The sequence below is a fragment of the Lonchura striata genome, chromosome 28, assembly GCF_046129695.1.
Source record: "Lonchura striata isolate bLonStr1 chromosome 28, bLonStr1.mat, whole genome shotgun sequence".
Taxonomy (NCBI): Eukaryota; Metazoa; Chordata; class Aves; order Passeriformes; family Estrildidae; genus Lonchura; species Lonchura striata.
The window spans coordinates 3,983,433-4,006,134 of record NC_134630.1 but is presented as its reverse complement, the minus strand read 5'-3'; the positions used below and the strand labels follow the sequence as shown (position 1 = coordinate 4,006,134).

General features: G+C 46.8%; 1 protein-coding gene and 1 long non-coding RNA gene across 4 annotated transcripts in view; one reads left to right on the top strand and one right to left on the bottom strand.

Annotated features, from left to right (window-relative positions):
* Positions 1–1,456: 1,456 nt before the first annotated feature.
* Positions 1,457–22,702, bottom strand: part of MED26 (mediator complex subunit 26) — a 205,820-nt gene continuing 184,574 nt past the window's right edge. The window contains exons 1-3 of one of the 2 annotated variants that reach the window (XM_021551897.2): positions 22,260–22,371; positions 5,500–5,574; positions 1,457–4,203 (exon numbers count right to left, since the gene is read on the bottom strand). In XM_021551897.2, coding sequence (XP_021407572.1) covers positions 2,524–4,203; positions 5,500–5,574; positions 22,260–22,334 — 1,830 coding nt within the window. In that variant the 5' untranslated portion in view covers positions 22,335–22,371 and the 3' untranslated portion in view covers positions 1,457–2,523. Of the gene's footprint in view, positions 4,204–5,499; positions 5,577–22,259; positions 22,372–22,702 lie in introns of those variants that run through there. The other variant, XM_077788795.1, reaches the window with a different exon arrangement.
* Positions 3,368–4,644, top strand: LOC110482571 (uncharacterized). 2 transcript variants are annotated; one of them, XR_013341220.1, is made up of 2 exons: positions 3,368–3,476; positions 3,916–4,644. It is a non-coding gene; the product is annotated as an uncharacterized LOC110482571 (long non-coding RNA). The 2 variants fall into 2 exon arrangements; XR_002467430.1 differs by having other exon boundaries at positions 3,378–3,476; positions 3,967–4,644.

Below are 22,702 nucleotides of genomic sequence, written 5' to 3'. Positions count from 1 at the left end.
AATTGACAAAAAAATATCACCTTGTAAACTTATTCACATTTGTTGGAGCTCACAGAACTGGTTATACTGGCATGCTGAAATAAAGATTGTCAAGCCTCATCTCACCCTGGAGGACACACATGTGAGTTGAACCCTTACAGCAGCAACAAACTCAGCAAGGAACAAGATTTAAAGCTTGCATTGGGAGGGAATTTCTCCAGCAGTTTTTGTACCACCAGGGAAAGGGCTGGGTCTGATTCCTGGTGCTTCCTCCAGGAGAGGAACACCAGCACAGGCAGTTTGGGTGGAATCTGAAAGCTGTGATGAGCTTCGGGTATCGCCTCACCCAGTGCAGTCAAGGGCCATCAATTGCATCAGAAATGGAAGCGGTGGAGAAAAAGATGGAATTTATCAAGTAAAATATCATTATTTCCTGAATTCAAAGGCCTCCAAAGAGCACGGACCCTGTTCCTAAATGGGACCATACAGGGAAGGAGGGAGGAAGGGCAGGGGGAGATAAGATGCACAGTACTTTTTTACATAAACAGAACTTAAGCGTTTCCAAAATGACCAGCAGCTTAGCCCTCTACCATCACATCTGAACTGCAAGACAGAAACTTGCCCCAGCTCTAAACCACACTGCTCAACCTCAGCAACTGCAGAAGGACAAAATGGAAGTAAACTGAAAATATACTTGGACACATTTTTTGGTAACCACTTCTGGTTTCACTCTCAGACCTCAGATTTCAGAAATGGAAGCACACAGACATTGTTGTTTCTGAGATACCCACACATTTCAGTAACAGTCAGATCATAAATTATGAACAAGATTGACTTAAAAACAAACCAGACTTCATCAGTTGTATTCCAGGGAATGGACCAACAGAATGCTGGCCTGGCCAGGAGCACCTTCCTTTGAAAGTCAGGGAAGAGCTTGACTCTACCCTCAAAGGCAGGACAGCTCTTGCCAAGGCTCATCTCCAGCACAGATGGGTTAACAGAGTTAACATCACTAAACCCAGGAATATTTTTGGTATAGAGTCCCCTCCCCGACCCCCTGAACAAAAGCCCAGCACTGGGGACTGCATCAAACAACACAGTCCCAAATATTAAAGCAATTACAGTTAATAGAAATCCTTCACTTTCTACACCCCAGGCTGCTTCAGAAAGCACTGTAACAAATAGGAACAAAACATTACAAAGTTGAAATCTGATCTCTTTAGACTTTGAGGTACATTATCAGCAGTTGGGTTATCAGTCTCCAGAGTTAAAACAGATCCACCCTGTGTGACTGGAGAGCACACCGAGGTTCTTGGAAGACAATCCCGTTCTCCCTACCAGCAGTGTCCGAGGGATTCGGCTCCACCTCCCTGCTCCGAGGGGTCCCCAGTGCCAGGGCTCCCCTGGCTGGGCTGAACTGAGCAAACTCGGGGGGGGGGAAAACGAGTGGAGTGTACATAAATAATTCACAAACTGGTTTGTGCAAATTTTTTTTATTTCCACATTTATATCACAACGTGTCCACTTAAAGGACCAAATAGCAAAGTTGCTCCCTTCTGCATCCCAGGAACACAGAAGTCTAGTTACTGTACATTCACTAAGGCTCTTTGTTTTTGCAAATTGCGTTTATGATGGATATCCATAAGGCAAACAATATCTAAAGGAATGGTAACAAGTATATTTCCAGCATACAAACAGGCTTCCTTTTTCCCTCTCACAGTACAGTTACAAACTTGTAGCACCCTCATTACATTTAGATTCTAGAAAAGGTGATTTTTCTTTTTTTTTTTTCTTTCTGTCTTTTTGGTTTTTTTTGTCTTTTTGTTTTTTACCTATAAGTTTGCAGGAAGGGAAAAGGAGGAAAAATATTTGGCTGGTGGTGGTGGGATCAAAAAATATCATTAAACATCTAGTTTTTGCAGCATTTCTCAGAGACTGGATTTAAACTGAAACCAGACTAAAATATGTGGATGCCTATGGAATGTTGAGCTGAAGCTGGTGGCCCAGCCTGCAGTGCAACACCTGCTGTTTAAAACCCAATCTCCGTACCACATGACTCTTAACTCAATCATGTTCAGAGATGTGATAGAAATAAAACTACAGTTTTTGCACATTGTCTCTCGAATATCTCACTGCCAAATAAAAACCCAAATCAAGTCAAATAAATAGATGCATATTTTGTTAAGGTAACTTCCAAAATTTTTCTCTGTACCTGCCTGTAATAAGATTCCGGCATTCAGAAAGTGCTGGAAATCCTCTTCACTTCTTGGGGACTAACACTTTTTATAGCTGGCTTGCTATAGAGTTTTGAACTCAACTGATCAAACCTTCGTATGCCTTCCTTTGCAATTGTTAGTAAACTGGTAGCAGCATTTCACAAAAGGAGAATTTAAAGGAACGAGCTGGAAAGGCCCAGCTCCCTTCCCCCCTCTGCTCGTGGGGCCTGTTTGTCCAGGACAGGAGGCTCTCTCCAGCTGGAAGTGGCATCGTGTCTGCCAGTTCTGCTAAGTGCAGGTGTAAAAAGCGTGCTTAGCAGAACTGCTCTCAGTCTAGGCAGACGTAAGGCAGGATGTTCAATCTCCCATCATCCCCGTGTGGATCTAAGGATATGCACTGTGTCCAATCATACCAGTTACCCTGTGTGTCATAACAACCGTTCACGCCTGGCCAGTTGTGGTCACGTATTCTGTCGAGGTCATCGCCCGTGACCTCTCTGGTGACCCCAGGCAAGTCTGTAGGTTTGCTGTTAGGAGCTAGAACGTGAGTCTTTCTAGCCTCTTTTCTAGTGCTTTCCTCCTGCTTTAAATACTCAGACATGAAGTAGTGAGCTCCTGGAGTCTGTACTCCTGATGAAGACAGCAAGCTACTCTGTCTGTTTAAATATGACTGAATGATTTCATTTCTGGACAACTCTTTCCAGTTCGTTTGTTCAAAGGGGCTTTGCAGGTTGGGTTTTTGCTCCTGCTTTTCTGTTTCTGTCCTGTGCTGTTCAGTAAGTGCAGGGATTTCTACCTGCAAAGGATCTTTCGGTGTTAAAGGTTTTATCTGTCCTGTCATGGGATCAAAAGTGAGTTTTCTCTCTTTTAACCTCACAGGTTTCACACCCCCTTCTATCACGTGCCCATCCAAGTTGACTGTATAGTCTCTGGGTCGGTACCTTTTCTTCTTTTTGCTATCAGACCCTGAAGCAGCATCGTCACTGTCCATTCTGGAAGTGTCCTGCGGGAAGCCCACGTGTGATTCCCCGGGATGGGCTTTGCAGCCGGGAGCCGTGTGCTGCTGAAGTGTCCCTGCTGTGTGCCTGTGCTGGCCCTCGGGGGCTCCCTGCTGCTCCTGCCAGTGCTGCGCCGCCTCGGGGGCCGCCTGAGGAGGGAACTCCAGTCTCTTGGCTGGCACGGGAGGTGAGGATGGCTGCATCAGGGATGGCGGCGGCGACGGCACCGGCGCGGCGTCTGCGAACTGAGACCTCTGAGATGGACTGGGCATCGAATCCTTTGGTGAGTACGTGGTGTGCTGCCGAGCAAAAGTATCATGCCTAACGTTCCTGGGGCTAAAGGAGGAGCAGCGTGGGCTCTTGGGCTGGTGGGGGCCCGTGGCTTCTTCCGATTTATCATGTTGCTGAAGCACTGCAGTCTTTAGTAACGAGGAAGTGCTTGAAGGTTTTACAAGTCCTGGAGAACTGGTGTGAGGTTTTACAGCATTTACTGGGATCTTATTGTGTTTATCGTTTTCACTGAGATCTGTCCTGCTGCTTTCAGGCCCTGCGTGTAGGTTTATGTCTACAGGACTAGGAAAATTTTCAGGACTACCTCCAATTCCATTGGTTGGAGGGGGTGAAGAGTTTTGTAATACTTCATGACTAGCTTTGGAGACCTTTGCGGGAGGAGGGCCCTGATGCCCGTCCCTGTGATCACCTTTCCTTTTCCTATTTCCCAGTTTCTCAGCTTTTGGAGAATTTAGTTTCTGGATATCATTCCTGCTTTTCAGTTCGCTGATGGGCTTGGCGCCGGGCACAGCAGGAAGTTGTGAGTCTGGTTTGCAGTTGTGAGCACCTCCATTCGCTGATCCCGGCGGGTTGGGCAGCCCCCTTGGCACCGGCTCGTTCTGGGTTACGGGTTCTATCAACTTCTGCCAATTCCTCAGCAACTTCTTGGCACGTTTGGCAAGTTCCTCATTGGATGTCTTCTTCCTCACCTCATTGATGAGCCTCCCGAGTCTGGTTTCCTACAAAGACAGACAAGGTGGTTTACAAACACGTAGCATTCCAGGGAAAATTCTTAAGGAATGTTTCTGCTTTGTAATGCTCACCCCTGAGAAACACCTGGTTGAAAACACTAAAGATTTAAGTGCTGAATTAATCTTTTTGGAAAGGATTAGTCCAGTGCTCTGCCACGCAACATGAAACTGAGTGTAGGTTTCAAGTCACGCTGTCTTTATTCCCTGGTAAAACTAGGAGAGGTGGGAAAAACATCAGAAAGGAAATCTTTAATGAGAAAAGACCATAAGAATAAGGGTGCAGGTTTAGATTTGAGGGGAAATGCAGCACCCAAAGGTGTATGTTTATCACAAGGAAGTATAAGATCTGAAGAAAGAGAAAAGAACTCCAGGATCTTTGCCTGTTACAGTAACTCGTTAAAAATAAAATGTTCCATTTGACAAACCTGACTGCCAGGTGTGAGTTGTGTCCTACCTTCTTCCTCCACCTCTCTCCTCTCCCTTCACTTCCCAGCCTTGTGGAAACGTATGAAAAAGCCATTTCAACAACATTCACAGGGTGTCCCAAGGTGGTTTAATGAGCGGAAGGAAGTGTTTGATTGTTCCCAAAGCACATTGGAAAACAAAGAACTGTTCCACAAGTTAGATTTCTTAAGAAAAGAACTTCAAAGGAGAACACAGACCAGACTGTGAGAGAAATATGCAACCTGTTGTCAAAGATATGTTGAAATACAGGTGGAGTTGTAATTAAGCAACAGTTACAAGCAAGAACACTCCTAATTTCAATGCAAAGAGTGAAAAAGAAATACATAATTCAGCCATAAAACTTATTTGGACTGTTTCTATGAGTAACCAGTGAGAGTTCACCTCTCCCTACACCTGACCTCACCACAAATATCAGGCCTTGAAACCTGCTTATCTGCATTTAAGATTAATTTTACAGATCCAGAGCAACTCTATTCCTATTTCAGATTTTAGGTGCTTGGTCACCAAACGTCTGCAAAGGTGACCGGAACTGCAGGGTGATATTGCTGAGTGCAAGAGAATTAATCAGTGGCAAGTGATGATTAATGTAGTGCCCTGCACAAACAGGAACTGTGCTGCCCAGAATACTGATCTGGGCCCAGAAAGGATCCCTGTGTTCAGCGAGATGTTGGAAACAGCACGAGAGGGACAAAATAATATCTTAATTGTGAATCCTTTGCAATCCATCTATTGTTTCCAGAAAAGCTCTGATGGAAATTAGAAAGGCAGGGAAAAGTCCTTTTATACACATAAAAAAATCACGTTCAGAGGGTGACATACCTCAAGTGCCTCTTTGGTAATGGGATATTTCTCCAGGCTGGAGATCACTTCCAGCACTGCCACCATGTTATGGATCTGCAACAAGGAAGACAAAGTCACTTCACGTTTCATGTACTGGTCTTAGTTAACAAATGTAATTTAAGACCTTCCACTTTATAATTGCTGGAAGCATTAATCACAAACTGCTATCAGACTGTCTGGCTTTAGGGAGCTGATTGTTCAAGGAATAGGGACAAGGACACTTTTACTGACCTAGTTGGAAACTGCAGGAGCTGTAACAAACACACTCTTATATAAAACCCAAAGAAACAGTGGCAATAAAACTGCTGTGGCTGAGTAACAAAGTTCTGAGACCCCTCTGCAAAGCCTCAATGAACTGTGCACACCTAACGGTGCCAAATGGAGCAGGAGCAGGAATGGGAAAGGTGGAGCTCAATGCTGCAGAAGTACCCCAGCACTGCTCTGCAGTTCCATTTCAGAATCACCTCCTGCACTGCACACAGCCTGCAGGTCCCTCCTGGGCCAGGGCTGTGCCCAGCAGGTGACCCCAGACCACCCCACCACCCCTTGCTGGGGCTGGACATGGGGAGGAGGAACAACCCCACATCCCCTGAAAAGGTGAGGATCAGGTTCTCTGATCACAGCTGTGCATCCTGCACATCCTCAGCACACGTGTGAGTTTAATGGTTTCCATCACAAACCACACACTGCACTGTTTTGGGGGCTTGGTTCAGGAGTAAACATGGCAGTGCTGGGTTGGACTCATTCATCCTGGACTGCTTTTCCAACCCAAACCAGTTTATGATCCTATACAGAGATCCTTGTTTCCATTACCTGATGTTAAGAGTGCTGAAACCTGGAATTTCTAATTCACCTTTGGAGATAGATTTAAAAGATAAGCAAAGGAAAATTTGAATCACAGTCTCATTTATTGCTTAATTGCATTTGTGACTCAACTGGATGTGAAGTGCATGTGAGAAAAATCTCTCGGCAAGAACCTCTGCAGTGATCCCACATCATCCTGAAACCTCATCAGGAGCATCAGCATCATCACCAGGCAACTCTGCCCCCCCAGCCACACATCCCCTGCACGACCCCTCCTCTTAAAAACACTGACTTGTGTGAGAATTGACTTTTCCAAGTTCTACCCCTCCACTGAGATCCCACAGGAATAGCAGAAGCTGAAGTCTCCTCCTTTCAGAAAACCTTGGGCTCAGACCTTGTTTTGTCCATCCCTGCAGGACTGTTTAGTGCTATTTAGGAGTTTAATGTTATTTAGGAGATACCTGGGTAACACTCTCAGTGATGAAACACTTGTCCTGATTTTTTGATTCACTTTTATCAAACTTATGTTTAAAGTCCATGCAGGCTTTGAATGATTCTTACTCCTACAGGGTGTAAAACCAACTCCAGGCCAAAGATGAATTAATTTGTCCTGGTTCTTTCTTCACTCTGCAGATATTTGAAGCCCTACCATGAGGTCAGGCTTGGCAAAACCCTGCTTAACCTTTAGAGCAGCAAGAGCACCTATTCTGACATATTTTAGTTCTTATTATTTCACTTCAGTCCACTGACTTTCTTCCATGTTCTGACCCTTGCCCTGCCCTCAGAGCCCAGGAAGGACAGTTTAGCACCACAGTTCAAGCAATACACAACATCAGGCTTGGCTTTTTCAGTTTTTAGAACCAGAGCCCTTAGAATAGTTAAAGCTCAATTCTGGGAGTTTCCAGACAAATATTTTTAAACTTTCAAAACACGATACTCTCCTTCCCAACACATATTTTAGACTGTGAATTACCAGAGTGAAAAAGGTGCTGTTGCACACGCCATTAACTAGTACAATTATTTTTGCAGTTACTGGTAATCCCCAAATTATTCATTATCTAAACTAAGAACTGATGGCAAAAGAAGGGTCATTGGTCTATCAGAAGATGAAGATGGGGAAAGTGAAACATCATGTGCACACACCCCTGCAGAAAGGTGAAACTGGTCAGGGAATTTCCAGTCACAGCTTTGCCTTTGTTCAGTACCCCCAGGCACACACCAGTGGTGCCCCAAATGCCAAAGCAGCCCCCCAGCACTGACAGGCTGTGACTTCCCTCCCTGCTCTGGGGGACACGTGGTGCCAATTAAGGACAGTGAAAGTGGCCTTGCACCCTCAGCTCCTGCTGGAACACAAACCACCCATTTTGGATTCCTCACACATTTGTAACCAATTGAGAACGCGCTGTCACGGAACAACTGCTGAGCAGAGCACGAACATCTCACACCCCAGACAACTGCCAGCAGCTCCTCTCATTTTCTTTTTCTTTTTTTTTTTTTGACCTGTAGGGAAGCTTAATTCTTTGAAATTAAATACATAAAATGTTCAAGCACGTTCAACAACTTCTCCTCCCTTCCCTTTGTGTAGTTTTCTCAGCATGTTCCATCCAAGCGGCATAAAGAGAAGCTTACAGTAAAAATCATATTTGCCTATTTTAAAATAACACAGATTATGAAATTTCTTGTAGTGCAGTTAAACACAGTGATGGAAACAAGAGGATCTCCCAAAACACCTCTCAAGTATCACATGTTCATGGGAAGACACTGTAGAGGTAACAGCAGCACACCCATCCTGCACACCAGTGCCTTCACCTTAAACCAACTGCTACAATAAAATTCCCACATTGTCACATAACCAACCTGACAATAATGTTACCAAACCTGCCAGGACAACACCCTGCTTTGAGCAGCACCAGAAACGATCATTTATTATCACAAAGGGCTACTGAACAGACAGGTAAAGTGCTGTGGAGCAGAGCAGGACAGGGAATTCAACCCCACTCCCTATGGACACCGAGCTGTAACTGCCCAGGTCAGCAACTCGGGAATTTGCATTTTAGTTTCTATGTGCCTTTGTCTGCTCACACTGCAACCCCTTTAGTACCCCCCAAAACAACTTCCAGGACCCCCAATTAGGAGCTTACAGCAAAAAGCTCAAAATAATTGATAAGTAATTGATAAGGTGTTGCAAATTCTCCCATGCTGCGCTCCTGTTGAGAGCACTGACTGGCACACAGACTAACTCACTCAGAAGTTTACTGGAGAACATCTGCTTTGAGTCATCCACGATAATCCTTTCCAGCCAACCCTAATGACAGCCACAGAAAACAAATCTTATTTATTCCATGCAAGGCTCCTTAAGTCATCCACCCATTCAGCCATACTCTGGAGCTTACTATTGCTGAGATCTTTTCCAAGTTAAGCACTGAATGCTTTTACTCCAGCCACAGACAAAAGCAGGGGTTTCTGAACTCTCAGGAAAAGATCAAGAAGTTAAATTTTCTTTTCTTAACTGCCATCTTAATCTTATTTCAGCATTTATAAAACAGGACTAAGTCAGTGACTAATTTCAGGGTGTTACACAGCAGTTCAAAGGGGTTTTGGGGAAGGTTGAGGTACAGCTGTTCCCTCCCACCTCCACCAGGAAATCTGAAAGCAGCAGCAAGCTCAGCATCCATACAAGCTCTACCACCACTTCCAGGTGCTAGGATGTGTTTTCTGTGGGACCAGCACACTCCATGGGATGTTTTGATTCTCTTCCTTCCCTTACACACCAGCCCAGACCCCAAAACCAATGTGAGCACCCCCAGCACACCTTCCTGTCCTCCTGGTCACTGCCTGGACACACTGCACTCTCTCACTGCAGCCTGAAAAACAAATGTTACAGAAACTTTCTATTGCAGTCACTCAGATAAAGCAATGATTTTCTTTTTTTTTAATATTTCACAGGGATGTTTCCAAAGATCTTTGCATGCCTGACTAGACCGTGATAAATGACAAACCAGACCAGAGTTACCTGGAGCAGGAGGAGCAGCTCTTTCTGTGTAACATGAAAAACTCAATGCACAATTCCAAAAAAGCCTTGCTCATGCAGATTCCTGCCTTTCAGATAGAAAAGCTCTTTTCAACCACAAAGTTCAGGTAACAGTGCTAAAAGGCATTGTTTGATACAGTAACATCATCCTTCTGGGTCACATTAATGCCTTCACAAGTTTCTAAACAATACTTAAAATTGGCCTGGAGCTGCCCATCACCAACAAGCCTCTAAAACCATAGTGTGACACCATCATCCTCCTGAAATCACAGTTCACAACAATCACAGCCTGATTCCACCATGGGTATGGTGAACAGAGCACACAGGTATCAAAACACACTGCTTTGGAGAGAATCTATTTGCCATCATACTTAACTACTTCATCAGAATATCCATAAACACTGAAAATTTTGATGGTTTCCAGGAAAGTATTTCTGTAACACTGTCCCACCTGTAGTACCAAAGCAGTGTGACAGAAGCTAGGAGAGAAGTGGAGGCACTGTGGGAGACTGAGCAGGTCTTTTTTCTTCCTACAAACACAAATCCAGGTGTCTATTGCCAAGCTGGAGGTTTCTGGTAGCAGTAAGGTCCAGACAGAAGTTCACAAGAGCATGTGTACATTTGTTGTCTTCCCCCTGCTCCAGGGCTGTGTATCTCCTCAGGGAGTGCAGGAAAATGCTGAAGAAAATCCCAGGTTCAAGGTGAATATTGCTGGAGAGGCCAGGGAGGCAGAGGTGATTCCCAGGAGGTGCAGTGCCTGCTCCAGGAGTGGTGGCATGGCTGGTGTTCCTTCTCTTGGAGCTCTCAGTGTCACCTGCAGCCCAACAGCAGCTCCTGCCCCAGACAGGGTCCCCCCTCAGTGTCACACCTTGCCCCAACACTGCTTTTGTAGAAAAGGTACTTCGCTGCACAATAATCTAAATTACGGAATAAAAAGTGAGGAGGGACAAGTTGCTATTCACAGGAGGCTTTATTTAAATGTGACAACAGCAATACAGCGGTGCAGAGTTTATTTAGCACTTTGTGTAGGAACTATGAGACACCAAACACTGACAATACACACCACCAACAGAAAATTGCCAGGTCATTTGTTCAAAGGTACAGACCAAACATACCAAGTTAGAATTCAGGTTACAACCTGCTGGTATTTAGTTCAGTTCCCTTGCAGCTGATCTATTAACAGTTCCCCCTAGCCCCAATGTGACACGATGTTGTCTAAAGATAGGGAACACGAGATACTATTCACAGACACAACATACCAAAAAGATGACCATGCACTACTTTGCTCACATTATTGAAAATGTCTCAAAGTCAGTTTGCCAAGCAAAGGTCCAATATTAACCAGTACACAAAAGATATTCTTAAAGGTGGAGGCCAGTTTTCTAATAGTATTTAGTAAAACAGATCTTTAAACATGAAGGAATCAATTATTTGGGTTGAAAGTCATTCACTAGGAGAATCTTCTATGAGAGAGAAATTCATGCTTTGAAAACTGATCAGAAATTTGTGCTGCAAAACAAGGGGTAGAAGAAATGCTCCTTGAGTACCACAAACAGTCCAGAGAGTGACCAGGCACAGGAAGGATTATCCACACCTCCAGACCTAAAACTCCCAGGTCTACTTTAAAGAGTCAAACCAATCTGCACATATTTTATTTGTACTTGGGCTTCATTTAATAGCAAAGCAACATCATCCTGTACATGCTTTACAAAGCCAGGATCATCAAAAGAGAGTAAGGTCAGATTCCAATACAATTCCACAGTGCAAAGAAATCGGTGGGCCTGAAATATTTCCCCTGCTCCCTCCTGGCAGTGCCCACACACATCCCTGAGCTGGGCATCCCACAGCAGCCAAGAGAATGAGAGGAGCTTGCCAGCACAAAGCACAGTTTGCCCTGGCACTCACAAAGGGCCTCCAGACACAAATGCACAGCAGCTGGGAGTGCCATGAACACTCCAGCTCTTCTCTGCATGGCCCATTCCCAGGGAGGCACCCAAGGCCCCTGGCACAGCAGGAACAGACTCCAGGCTGGGCCAAGGCAGGGGAAACCACCCAACAAAAGGAGCATCCATCGGAGGAGGATGGTACAAGAGGTAGTAAAACACAGACTATGAAGACAAGACACACCCCCAGTTCTCTGTGCTACAGGAAAAGGTTTTTAAGGCAAACAGAAAACAGCAACAGTGGAACACTTTTCTCCATTCACGCTTATTAGCTAGTAACTGAAAGACATTTTTGTTACTACAAAGAGAAATACCTGTCTGTCAACTTCAACAGTTACTAAACATTTTGTATAACACCACAGAATCATGCCTGTAGTGACAGCCCTGAGCTGCAGATGTACAGAGGAGATTCACTGCAATATGACCCCCAAACAAACCCACCCCACCAGACTGTGAAGCTGGACAAACAAAAATTCATTAGCCTGATTTTAAAGAGCCCAGCAGCCAAAGAGGCTACCTGAAATACTATTCAATTGGCAAAAATTCCTGCTGAAGGAACAGAGCAAGAGCCAGGGAGCACAACCCTGGGCAGCCACTGCCACTCCTGGTGGCATCCACCACAGCACACTGCAAGCAAGATCATTTAGTGTTGTTTTCCAGGCTGTAAGGAATGGCAGAGGAATCAAATTCAGCTGGAATTACACCTTCATCTCAAGCTGCAACAGTGCAAGAACAACATACACCAAGAGGAGGTCAGAGGACAGCAGGATAAGCATGTTTTGAAATAAAGTTGAAGTTTTCATGCCACAGTATTGAAAAAAATAGAAAAGGGACACATGAAGCTTGAAATAAACCTTCTTATGCGTTATTAGTCATAATAAAGAAATGTTAATCAACTGTTTTTATGCTCACTGGCCTAATTTGCAACAAGACAAATACTGATTGCATCTAGAAACAACCAGTGAGCTACCAGTGCACTCAAATAATCTCTCCACAGTCTTCTGAGCCACTATGGAGGTTTAAGAAGAGATTAGACAAGTCCAGAAGGAGGTGTTTCATGAAGGTGATGGACCACATGAAGTCCCTTGCAGCCATGCTCCTACACCTGGGGAATGACACTGAACTAGAAGGAGCACAAACACATCACACCCATTTCCAGCTACTCCAAACTAGACTCAGAGCAGCAATTCAGAATTGTCCTCTCAAAAAGATCCGTACAGGTAACTCTAGGACACAGCTTGTATTGTAAAAGACCTACAAATTCAACACTTCCAACCTCACTGCCCCAGCAATGTGCTTCATGTGGTCCCAAAAGAAATGCCCAAAAATTCTCTCCCTGCTCAGGCTCCGTCACTGCTCCCTGTCACCATTTCAGCCACCTCACACTCACCCTCACAACCCCTGCACTGGTGCTAAGCACATCCAACTATGATACAGCTTCCTTGTCTGCAGGATAAGCATTTCTCCTCCTCCTGCCCCTGTACAGAAACTTCAACCAGACAAATGTGAGTAGTTACTATTTATTATAAACCATAAACTGAAGTCCAAAATTACTGCTTCAAAATTTAGAGAGCCATAAAATGAGGTTGCCATGCAAGCAAAGTCACAGGAACAACTGGTCCTACTTCAACAAGACAGAAGTGCAGTTGGATGATTATTTAGGCAGAATAACACAGAATATGTAGAAAATCCAGCCTTAAAATGTGCCCCTTCTGATTCATCATAATCTTGGGGCTTTCTGCTTAAGGAACTCCCTGAGTTAAAGTAAGAGCACAGTGAGGTATCACAGGATCCCTACAGGCATCACTTGGGCAGAACCATCTGTGACCACCTACTCCATCTTCATTCACTCCAGAGAACTGGTGGACATTTAAAATCATGTAATGTGCATTTAAGGACTTGATAATAACGGATAAAGCTTTGTGAAGCTCCTAAATATTATTTTACCCATCCCTTGAAGTATCTACTCAGAGCTGTTAAACAGAGAGCAGTTTATATCTGAGTGCAGTTCAGAAAGGTCCTACTAATGTCCCCACAACACAGAATTTTCACTCTTTTTCAAAAAGCAAAAACATTTATCACCATATCAGTGTACTTTAAATGCAGCAGGCCAACTTTTTTCAAATTTCTAGGGAAGTTTCTCAGCTGATTGCTTAAATGATAGAAGAGACTGAGCTGAATACAATGTTGAATTCTTTGTGGAATTTTTTTATTAATCACACTGAAGTGCAAGATACTCATGTGACTGCTCATGGTGTGTTTGTTCACAAAATCTGAGAAAAATAGCATTACAAACTGGGAGAAGTTTGTGGAGAAGTCACTCTACCTTTCAACAACTGTTACCAATAGTGAATTCTTGTCAGCACACACCATAAACAAGTTTTATGGATATGGAAAAAAAAAACTGAAATCAAGTTACACATCTCCTAGAATTACTGCTCTCCAAATTCTAGATTAAACACTGCTGCCACTCAGCCATTTCCAAATATCTCTGTTTTCTGAAGGCTGTGTCACCTCAGGACAATGTCACCTGTCAGGAAAGCAAAGCCCCCCAGTAATCCCTGGAGAATATCTGGCCATTCTAGCCACTGGCACAATCCTTAGCAGCTCCTTGGAAACAAAATGCCTTCTCTACCTTTGGCTGGGAATAAAAGTCTTCCCTGGAGGAAGGTGAGCATGGAACCTTCTCAGCTCAGGGTTTGTAAAAGCAGCCCCATGTGGTCATGGCAGGACCAAGGAACACAGTACTCATCTGCATTTTTTAAATATTTAAACACAGAACATGGAATTATGGAATCCCAGAGTGGTTTGGGTTGGAAAGGACCTTAAACCCTACCTCATTCCACTGCTCTGCCATGGGCAGGAACACCTTCCACTACCCCAGGCTGGTCCAACCTGGCCTTGAACACTTTCAGGGATAGGGCAGAACATTCATGAAGCTCCAACCTGGCCTACTTATTTCTAACCTAGTGGCAAAAAACTTCTTAATTTCCAGTTCAGAAAGCCCCAGTGAAACTTAAAACAGTGAAACTTAAGCTTAAGCCTCCTGGCAGCCTGTCTTGAAAAGTCCAGCAAAGAGAATACCAAGTCAAAACCCCTAAGCTCCTATTTTGACAGACAAACTTTTCCTCAAAGACAAGGGACACTGAGTTTTCCAGGATGCAGCCAGGCTCCTGAGCAGTGTGCTCAGCCAATGAGCTGCAGGCACCCACCTTCACAAAGAAATCTGAAACATCACCTCTTGCATCTTCTCCTCTACCTCACTGTGCTCAACTCTGTTCAGAATCAACTGTGGATTAAATACAATCAACTCCAAGGATTAAATACAATATTGGAATATTATTTTTTCCTGGACCTTTCAGGATGACAAGTTATATAGAGACATTCCCTGTCCTTTCCTGCTGCAGTTGATTTACAGAGCACGAGAAATGTTACTGTACTGACCTGCTCAGAAAGTGATGGCTTGAGTTACAGACATTCATAGATGTGCTGGAATTTTGTTCACCAAAGACAATTTAGCACTGTGCATCACCACCCTGAAAAAACACCGTGTTCCTCTACCTTCCACAGCTCTACACTCCTTAAAAAAACAAAAAATCAAACCCTCCAAACCTGTACTATAACTGTGATACTCTGCAAGCTGATCCTGCATGGAAACTATGTGAGAAAGCAGCTCCACAGAAGCTCTGGCTGTCACTCTGAGACACGACTTCCACCTCTGCACAGTCGTCTCCACAGCTCAAAGTTTGAAAACACGCCCAGCTGAGTGTGTCCCTGAATCCCTTGGATGCAGGATCCCTCCTCCCCAGCTGCTGGGTTAGTTAACTCTGCTCACTAAAACAGAGCTAATTATGTTTTACTTCCAGTGACTCCTCAGCAGAAATTGCTACCACTGACTGTTTGGACATGCTGAAAATTGTACACTTTGATATTAACAATCACACTCAGGCACGCACTGCTGCCCTGTGAAAGCCATGCTCCTGAAAACACCAATTCGCTGCCGAGTTTTAGCAGATTGCACCTCAAATTAGAGCAATTTGCTGGCACTTAAATATTATTCCAAACACCAAAAGCATGAATTACCCACAGAAAGAGTAATTTAGCTGTTAGAACACTGAATAAACAAATCTACATTTACATTACACTGAATGTGAGGCACTTACTTACCTTTACCTTAAATTGTTTCTTTAAAGACCAATTGTAAAAGTGGGGCCACATCCTTCCACATTATACAGACCGAAGGAGTATATTTGGTGTTATCACCAAGCACGTAACTGGTGAGAAGAGATAGCAGCAAAATGTTATCAGCCAAAACAGACATGTTTTTATGTAAAAAAACTACACTGACATTAATTTTAACTCTAAGCCTAATGTATTGGAGTAACTAGGCCTTAAAAGCAGTGAATCTTGACTAACATCAAACTTCTGCAGCAGGCAGAATCAATTCCTCCTTCCCCTCTCCTGAAACTTATGTGGTTCCTGAAAAAAAAAGAAACACTAATTGCCACCTGGAGCAGCTTCTTGAAAAAACTGGGAAAGGATCTCACAGGGAGAGAAAGCTTCAGCTGCAGTGGAGCTACTTTGATCAGGAGCCAAAGGTGCCAGAATGACAGTGCTGTTATGTGGCCACAGCAAAACCCCAAAGAGAGGCAACCACGCACACTTCATCACCCCTGAACTGGGCTCACCCTCATCTTACTGGACAAACCCCCCCACAAAAAAGACAAATTGGAATTCCCAGCCCAGCCCCAGACTTCTCAAACACAGCCTAAGCTGAACATCTTCCTATTTCCTAAGGCACAGGTTGGGTCCCTCTCCAGGTGGGAGCTTTGGAGTGTTTTCCCTCCAGCCCCTGCTGGTGTCAGGCTCCAGTGCCTTGGCAGCAGGAGCTGATCCAGCTGGATCCCATGCCCATCCCATCCCATCCCAGCTCTAGCCCTGCCAGGATGACCTCCTCAGCTCGCTGCTCCCTTGGCTTCAAGGTGTACTCAAACAGCCTCACACAGGGTCCAGAACATCCCCAGTCAACTCGGGAAGGACCAGCCACAGATCCTCTGCTGCCTGGGAAGTTTGTTCCAGCACATCTCTCCTGGAAGAGAGTGATGTGCTGGAACCCTCACCTTGCACACCAGCTGTCTGCTCCAAGCAGTGGCTCCTGGGGACTGCCAGAGGTTATTCCCCATATTTACAGTACCTACAAAAAGTTGGTTCTTCCATTGAGGAGCTGTTTCATGGCTACACCAATAAAAATGTGTTAATGAGTTCTTTCCCTGCAGCCTCTAAGCACTGAGCATTTGTTTCCCACCAAGGGCCCACGTACAGCACGTGCAGATGGGTGCTTGCTGCGAAGTTTTATCATTTAGATTTAAAAAGCTCTTTAATGATCCAGTCTGACAAAGTGAGGGGGCTCAAGCTGCTCTAGGATAACCTGAGCTGCCACCACTCCACTGTCACCTCTCCTTGCTGCACAATTCCCTAACTCTGTGCCAGGACCGCCTCTGAGCCCAGGAGGAGCTGGGGCATGGAAAGGGGTCCCTGAGGAGCCCCTGTTCAGGTAGGGTCTGGCCAGGTGAGTTCCTTGGTTGGGTCAGCATAAGGGAGGGAACAAGAACAGCTGGAGGTGGGGACATGATCCCAGCAGCTCTCCCAGCTCCACTGGCAGCTTCAGCTGGTGTAAGCATAGGGGTTCAAGCCAAATCAATGCAATTTTTGATCATTTGGAGCATTGTCCACACAGCCTTTAGTGGAAGGTGGTGGTTTATGCTTGAGTTGCAGAGCTCACTCATGACTTACAACTCAGGAGCATCCTCCTGGCTGGCTGTGAAGATGTTTCCAAGCAGTTATTCCTGGAGACATTCAGAGCCCCTGTATTGCTGCATGCCCACAAACACAGGATAATTCCAGACATCTGTGAACCATGCACAAGTGACAGCAACAAAAAAAGGCTCTGCAAGTGAAACTTGACCATAAGGCAGCCATTGTCACCTCAAGAAACCCAGACAGGTGTGGTTAACTTTTCCAGGTGACAACACCTCCCTCCTGCCAGGTCCCAAGGCAGCAGGGAAGCACCCAGGAAGCAGCAACATTCCACTCCTCATGGAATCACAGACTGGGCTGGGTTGGAAGGGACCTTAAAGCCCATCCCATTCCACTCCCCTCCCATGGGCAGGGACACCTTCCACCATCCCAGGTTGCTCCATGCCCTGTCCAGCCTGGCCTTTGATACTTCCAGGGGTCCAGGGCCAGCCACAGCTGCTCTGGGCATCCTGTACCATTGCCTGCCCACCCTCACACAATGCTTCCAAACTCACTTAAACACTTTAAGACCCAATTATGCTGCCAAAACTGTTTGTGATGCACCCGAAGTTTTATCAAGTAATTGAGCTACATCAAAAACTTCCTGGGAAAAGATCCATACATTGCCTTTTTTCTTCTTTAAATCCTGATCAATTCCTCAGTTCAGTTCACCACACAATCCTGCACACATAAAATGGGTGTGTGTAGCAGGAATAAGAAGTGGGTGTTATTTAAATTGTCACTGCTGCCGAAACAAACACTCAAATTAGAGCTTCAGAGCAAATGACTACTGCCATCATCACTGCAACCTGGGGAGTTTCAAGGAATTAACAACTGAAAAGCAGTCTGGCATTCCCCTTGCTTTGACCCCTTAATTTAAACTCTCTGATATTTCCGTTCACTCAGATTTTGTCTTTGCAGCCTCAAAGTTCAGAATGGTCTCACTGCTGCAAAGGGCACTACAAATTGAAAGTTTTTAAACCTCCAGCCTTCCCTCTCAAGACAGCCTACAGTGCCACTAAGCCAAATAAGCTGTTTCAGAAAGAAGTGGACTAGCAATATTCAAATCAACTGTACCATCACCCCCACACAGTGAATTCAAGTGAATCCAAGTGTTTGTAATAAAGAGCACTAAGAAACACAGACCTCATTTAAAGTTATTATAAAAAAACATGAACGCAATGGGACTCTCTCCATCAGGCCCAAATCTTTTATCTGAAACTAAAGCTTGACATGATAACAACACTTTAAACCTTGCACATTAGGAAATGCTCCCCAACCCCCTGCATTTTGTCACACACCTGGAACAACCTGCTGCCTTCACGTACAAAATGTGAGACTGCTCCAAACAAGATGAGCTGCAAGTGAGGAAAGGGACAAAGAGGGCAAGAGGTACAACAGGTTCTCTGCACCTCCCTCAAAACTGCTAAGCTCATTAGGGCTCGCAGAAAAGGATAAAGCTCAAGCAAGAGCCATTCCTAGTCTACTTTCGCCCACACATAACACTTCCTGCATCCAAAGAAATCACTGAGACCCTCAGGAAGTGAAGCACCAGCTTTCCCTGCTTTCTATATTTATATTATTACAACAGTGCCCTGTATCTTCTTAAGACACTACTGGAAAGCACCTGTACCACTGGTGAGGGAGGTTTTGCCTCCAGCACCTTGGTAAAACAACCAACAGAGAAAACAGCCACAGGAGCATCTTTAACCATGCAACTTGTGCCAGCTGGGAGATCAGCCCATGCCAATGCACCCCCCAACATATTCCAACACACAGGCCAATTAATTATTAATAATTCATACCATGGACCACTCCTGCAGGTCTGTGCAGCAAGCCCAGCTGAGGTACTGCATGAACCACAGCCTGAGTTAGAGCCAAGTCCAACCTCACAGGGAGCACACAATGCAGGCTGTTACTCAAACCAAAGCTGGGTTTGTGTCACAGAGGGGTACTAATGGCAAATAATGAAGTTATTATCTAATATTTAAAAACAGGAACAGATTGCTACATATTCAGCATGAGGAACCAGTTAACTGCAAGCACAATTCTAGCAGCTGGCTGGGAACGACAGGCTTGTCCACAGAGCAAAAACCAACATTTCTCATTACTCCTGAAAACAGGGAATAAACTCCCCCGGGAGCACAGGTTATCAAGGCAAAGGTGTTCTGCTGGGTGGAAGGGGTGGCTTCCCAGCCTTGTTCCCACCAGAATCAAAGAACATCTCCCCTGTTAGACCTCACAGAACAGAACTCCTGCTCTCCTCCACCTCCTGCTATGTTCTCACAGAAGCCTTGGAAGGAAAGTGATGCTGGTACTCAGTGCTTAGGTCATGGAGCAGAAGTGGTTTGCCCATATGTTTCCTGGAGGAGAAAAGGCTGAATAAATGAAGACACAATACCAGACATCCCGGGTGGCTTCTAGGATGATGTAAGTTCCTTTAAAAATAGCTTATTTCTTATAGGTCTCCTTTGAAATAGTTCAGAATTTACACAGGTAACCTCTAAATGTGAGAAACTAAGTTATAAATATATTCTGCAGCAATTACTAGAGGAGGTTCAAGTGCTAAACATGTGTAAATTCAATATTGCTCCCGAGTCAGCAGGGCTTTATGGAGCAGCTGGAGATGAACAATCAGCACACGAGATGATTTCCCGAGGCCAGCAGGTTCTGCAAGCTTGGGGAAACAATTATTTTGACCAGTTCAACCCAACAGAGGTAGAGAAACTTATGTCCTTTTTTTTTCCCCCCATTTAAGGCATGACCTGTGAGTCAACCATGATCCAAGTAACCACTCAAGAATAAATATCCACAATGGCAGATTGTGTTAGGGGATGTGTCAGGGAATTTAAGTGAAGCTTAAATTTACAGATCCTACAGTAAAGCACCATGAAGAACCAACCATCTCCTCCCTCCTCAGCCCCATAGAACTGGACTGGTTTTGTCCACCTGACACTACTGGTGCAGCTTTCAGCCTCTCCAGAAACACACACACTGAAAAGTCTGAATTAAATCTAGGCCTCAAAGCTTGACCTTCTTGGTAAATGAGGAAGTCAGTGACAACAATGTATGCTGTAGGTTTGAATACAAGTAGTTCTGTCAGGAGAAGATTCTAAGAGCCAGCAGAAAGTAGCTGGAGCTTTCCATGAGTCCCTGCAGGCACAGAAGCTCATTGCTGCACTGACTCTCCCAGCAGGAAAACAGCAGAGCAGCTTCTTGTACTTTCACCATGGTGTCCAAGTGTGATTAAACTCAAAATCTGTTTTTTAAGTGTGTTCAAAATGTAAGTTTTTCTTCCCTCTGTGCCAGTGATGTGCCAGGTAGTGAACAACCAACACCGCCACATATTCCATGTGCTTTGGAGCCACGAGTCTGAGTTCTCAGCCTGCACAATGAACCTCAGCTACACCACCTCTGCTCTCCTCCAAGAAAAGGTTAAACTGGAAGACAGACCCTGCCTACAGGCACTTTGGAACAATAGGCTGATTTTTCTGCCACCAATTATTGCCCTGGATAAGTATCAAGTATGTAGAATTAAAATTTAACATACATCACTCCTAAACTTAAGGGGCTACTGACCTGTTGGGAGCTCTGGCCTCCCCTTGCAGGGAGCTGCCTGGTTATTTGGAGTCCTCTCACAACAGCATCCTGAAACATCAGCATGTGGAGAAAGGGAAGAGTATCCAACACCAAATTGACTTTCTGGCTGTTTAGTTCTGCACAGCCACAGTGTCTGACAAAGTAACACCAGAATTAGGGTAACCACTGCAGCTGACAGTTCTGAAGTCAAAAGACACCACAGATCTGCTAGAATTTTATTAAAGTAGGTTGACACTCAGTCTCACGTAGAGTGAACAATCTGCAGCCACAGAGAGCTCAGTGCACACAGGATTCATGAAGTGTACTAACTGACATTTCAGCAAGATCCACGTTAAAGTACTGCAAACTCAGACAACCCTGACATTTAACAGCCCACAATTACCGCCACGATTGTTACTGTTACTCCAATGTGCAACACTGCAGCTCCCCACAGATGCCCAGCCCAGGGGGCTCTACAGAACCGACAAGGCCGGAGTGGTTTTTCTTCAGTCCCCATGACACAGGCTCCGGGAGGGTTCCAAATGACAATAACTTTATTAGCTACTTTAGGACTTTGATGCATGTCTATCACAAAAAAAGTACTTGTTCAGACAGGAGCAGGTACGACTTTAATAGAACCAAAGCACCATTTCACACACCCCAGCCCCTAAAATAACACGCACACATTCAGCCTGATGAGCCAGAGGCTGCTCCCACAAACTGCAGATGGCCAAGCCAGACCCACCTTGGCATCCTGTGGAGGTGAGTGTTGATCTAAGATTCAAAAATTGGACAGATTGAGGGCCCTGCAGTCCTCTCACAGTAATAAACACCTAAGCGGAGAACTGCTTGGATGAGCCAAAAAACCCTTAAAAGGAGCAAATGATCCTTTGGATAACCGCCACTTAAGGCCACTTACAGGTAAAATACACGCTGACTTCTGTGCTTACACCACATCCCAAGGAGCACATAAGCTCATTACGGCGCTGCAGGAAGGGATAAAAGCGAAGACCGAGGCTGCTCGGTGCTGGAGCAGCTCCAGAGCCCCGCAGCCACGGCCGGAGCCCTCCTGGCGTCCCCGCAGCCCGGGGTGCCGCCGGCCGCGGCCGGAGCGGCCGCAGGGCCCGAGGAACAGGTGGGCGCCCCGGAAGGTCCCGGCGAGCGGCGGCGGGGCCGGCCCAGAGCCCCCTGCAGGCCGCGCCCGAGCCGCGGCCTGGCGTGGGGAGGCGGCCGGGCCGCCCGCCGCATGGCCGGGCAGCACCGGCCGGGCCCGGGGCGCCGAGCGGCGGCGGGGCGGGGGCGGCCGCGGCGCCGGGCGGGCGGGGAGCGGCCCCCGGAGCCCCCAGCGGGGCGGCCCTGCGCTGCCGGCCCGGGGGGCGCGGGCGGGAGGCGCCGCCGGCTGCGGGACCCCGGGCGGACGGCGCGCCGGGAGCCCCGCGCCGCCGCCGGCAGCGGAGGCTCCGGTGCAGCCGGGGCGGCCCCGGAGGGAGCCCCGGAGGCCCCGGGAGGGGGAGAAGGGCGTCGCGGCGGGAGCGCCGGGCGGGGGTCGGCCCGGAGCGGCGGGGGCCCGCGGGGCCCGTACTCACGTTGCTCTGCGGGTCGATGGCCTGCAGCAGCCGGTCCCTGATCTGCTGCGGGGACGGGGCCGGAGCCGCTGTCATTGCCTGGGCGAAGCGGGGCGGCTGCGGCTGCGGCCGGGGCTGGCGGGCGGCGGGGCCGGGCCGGGCCGGGGCGGCGGCGGCGGCGGCTCCTCACTCGCCGGCGGCGGCGGCCTCGGGGAGCCGGAGGAGCATGTTCGCTCCCCGCCGGGCGGGGGCGGCGCGGGGGGCCGGGGGGAGCGGGCGAGCCCAGCGCTCCGCTCCGCTCCGCTCGGGCCGAACGCGGGGCGCGCTGGGGGCAGGGCCGGCGCCGCGCGCGGCTCCCTGGGACGCGCCCGACGCCGTGACGTGCGCGCGCCGCGCCCCGGCCCCCGCCCGCCCGCACCGCCGGGGGCGCGCACTGCGCCTGCGCGGGGGAGGGCGGGCGGCGG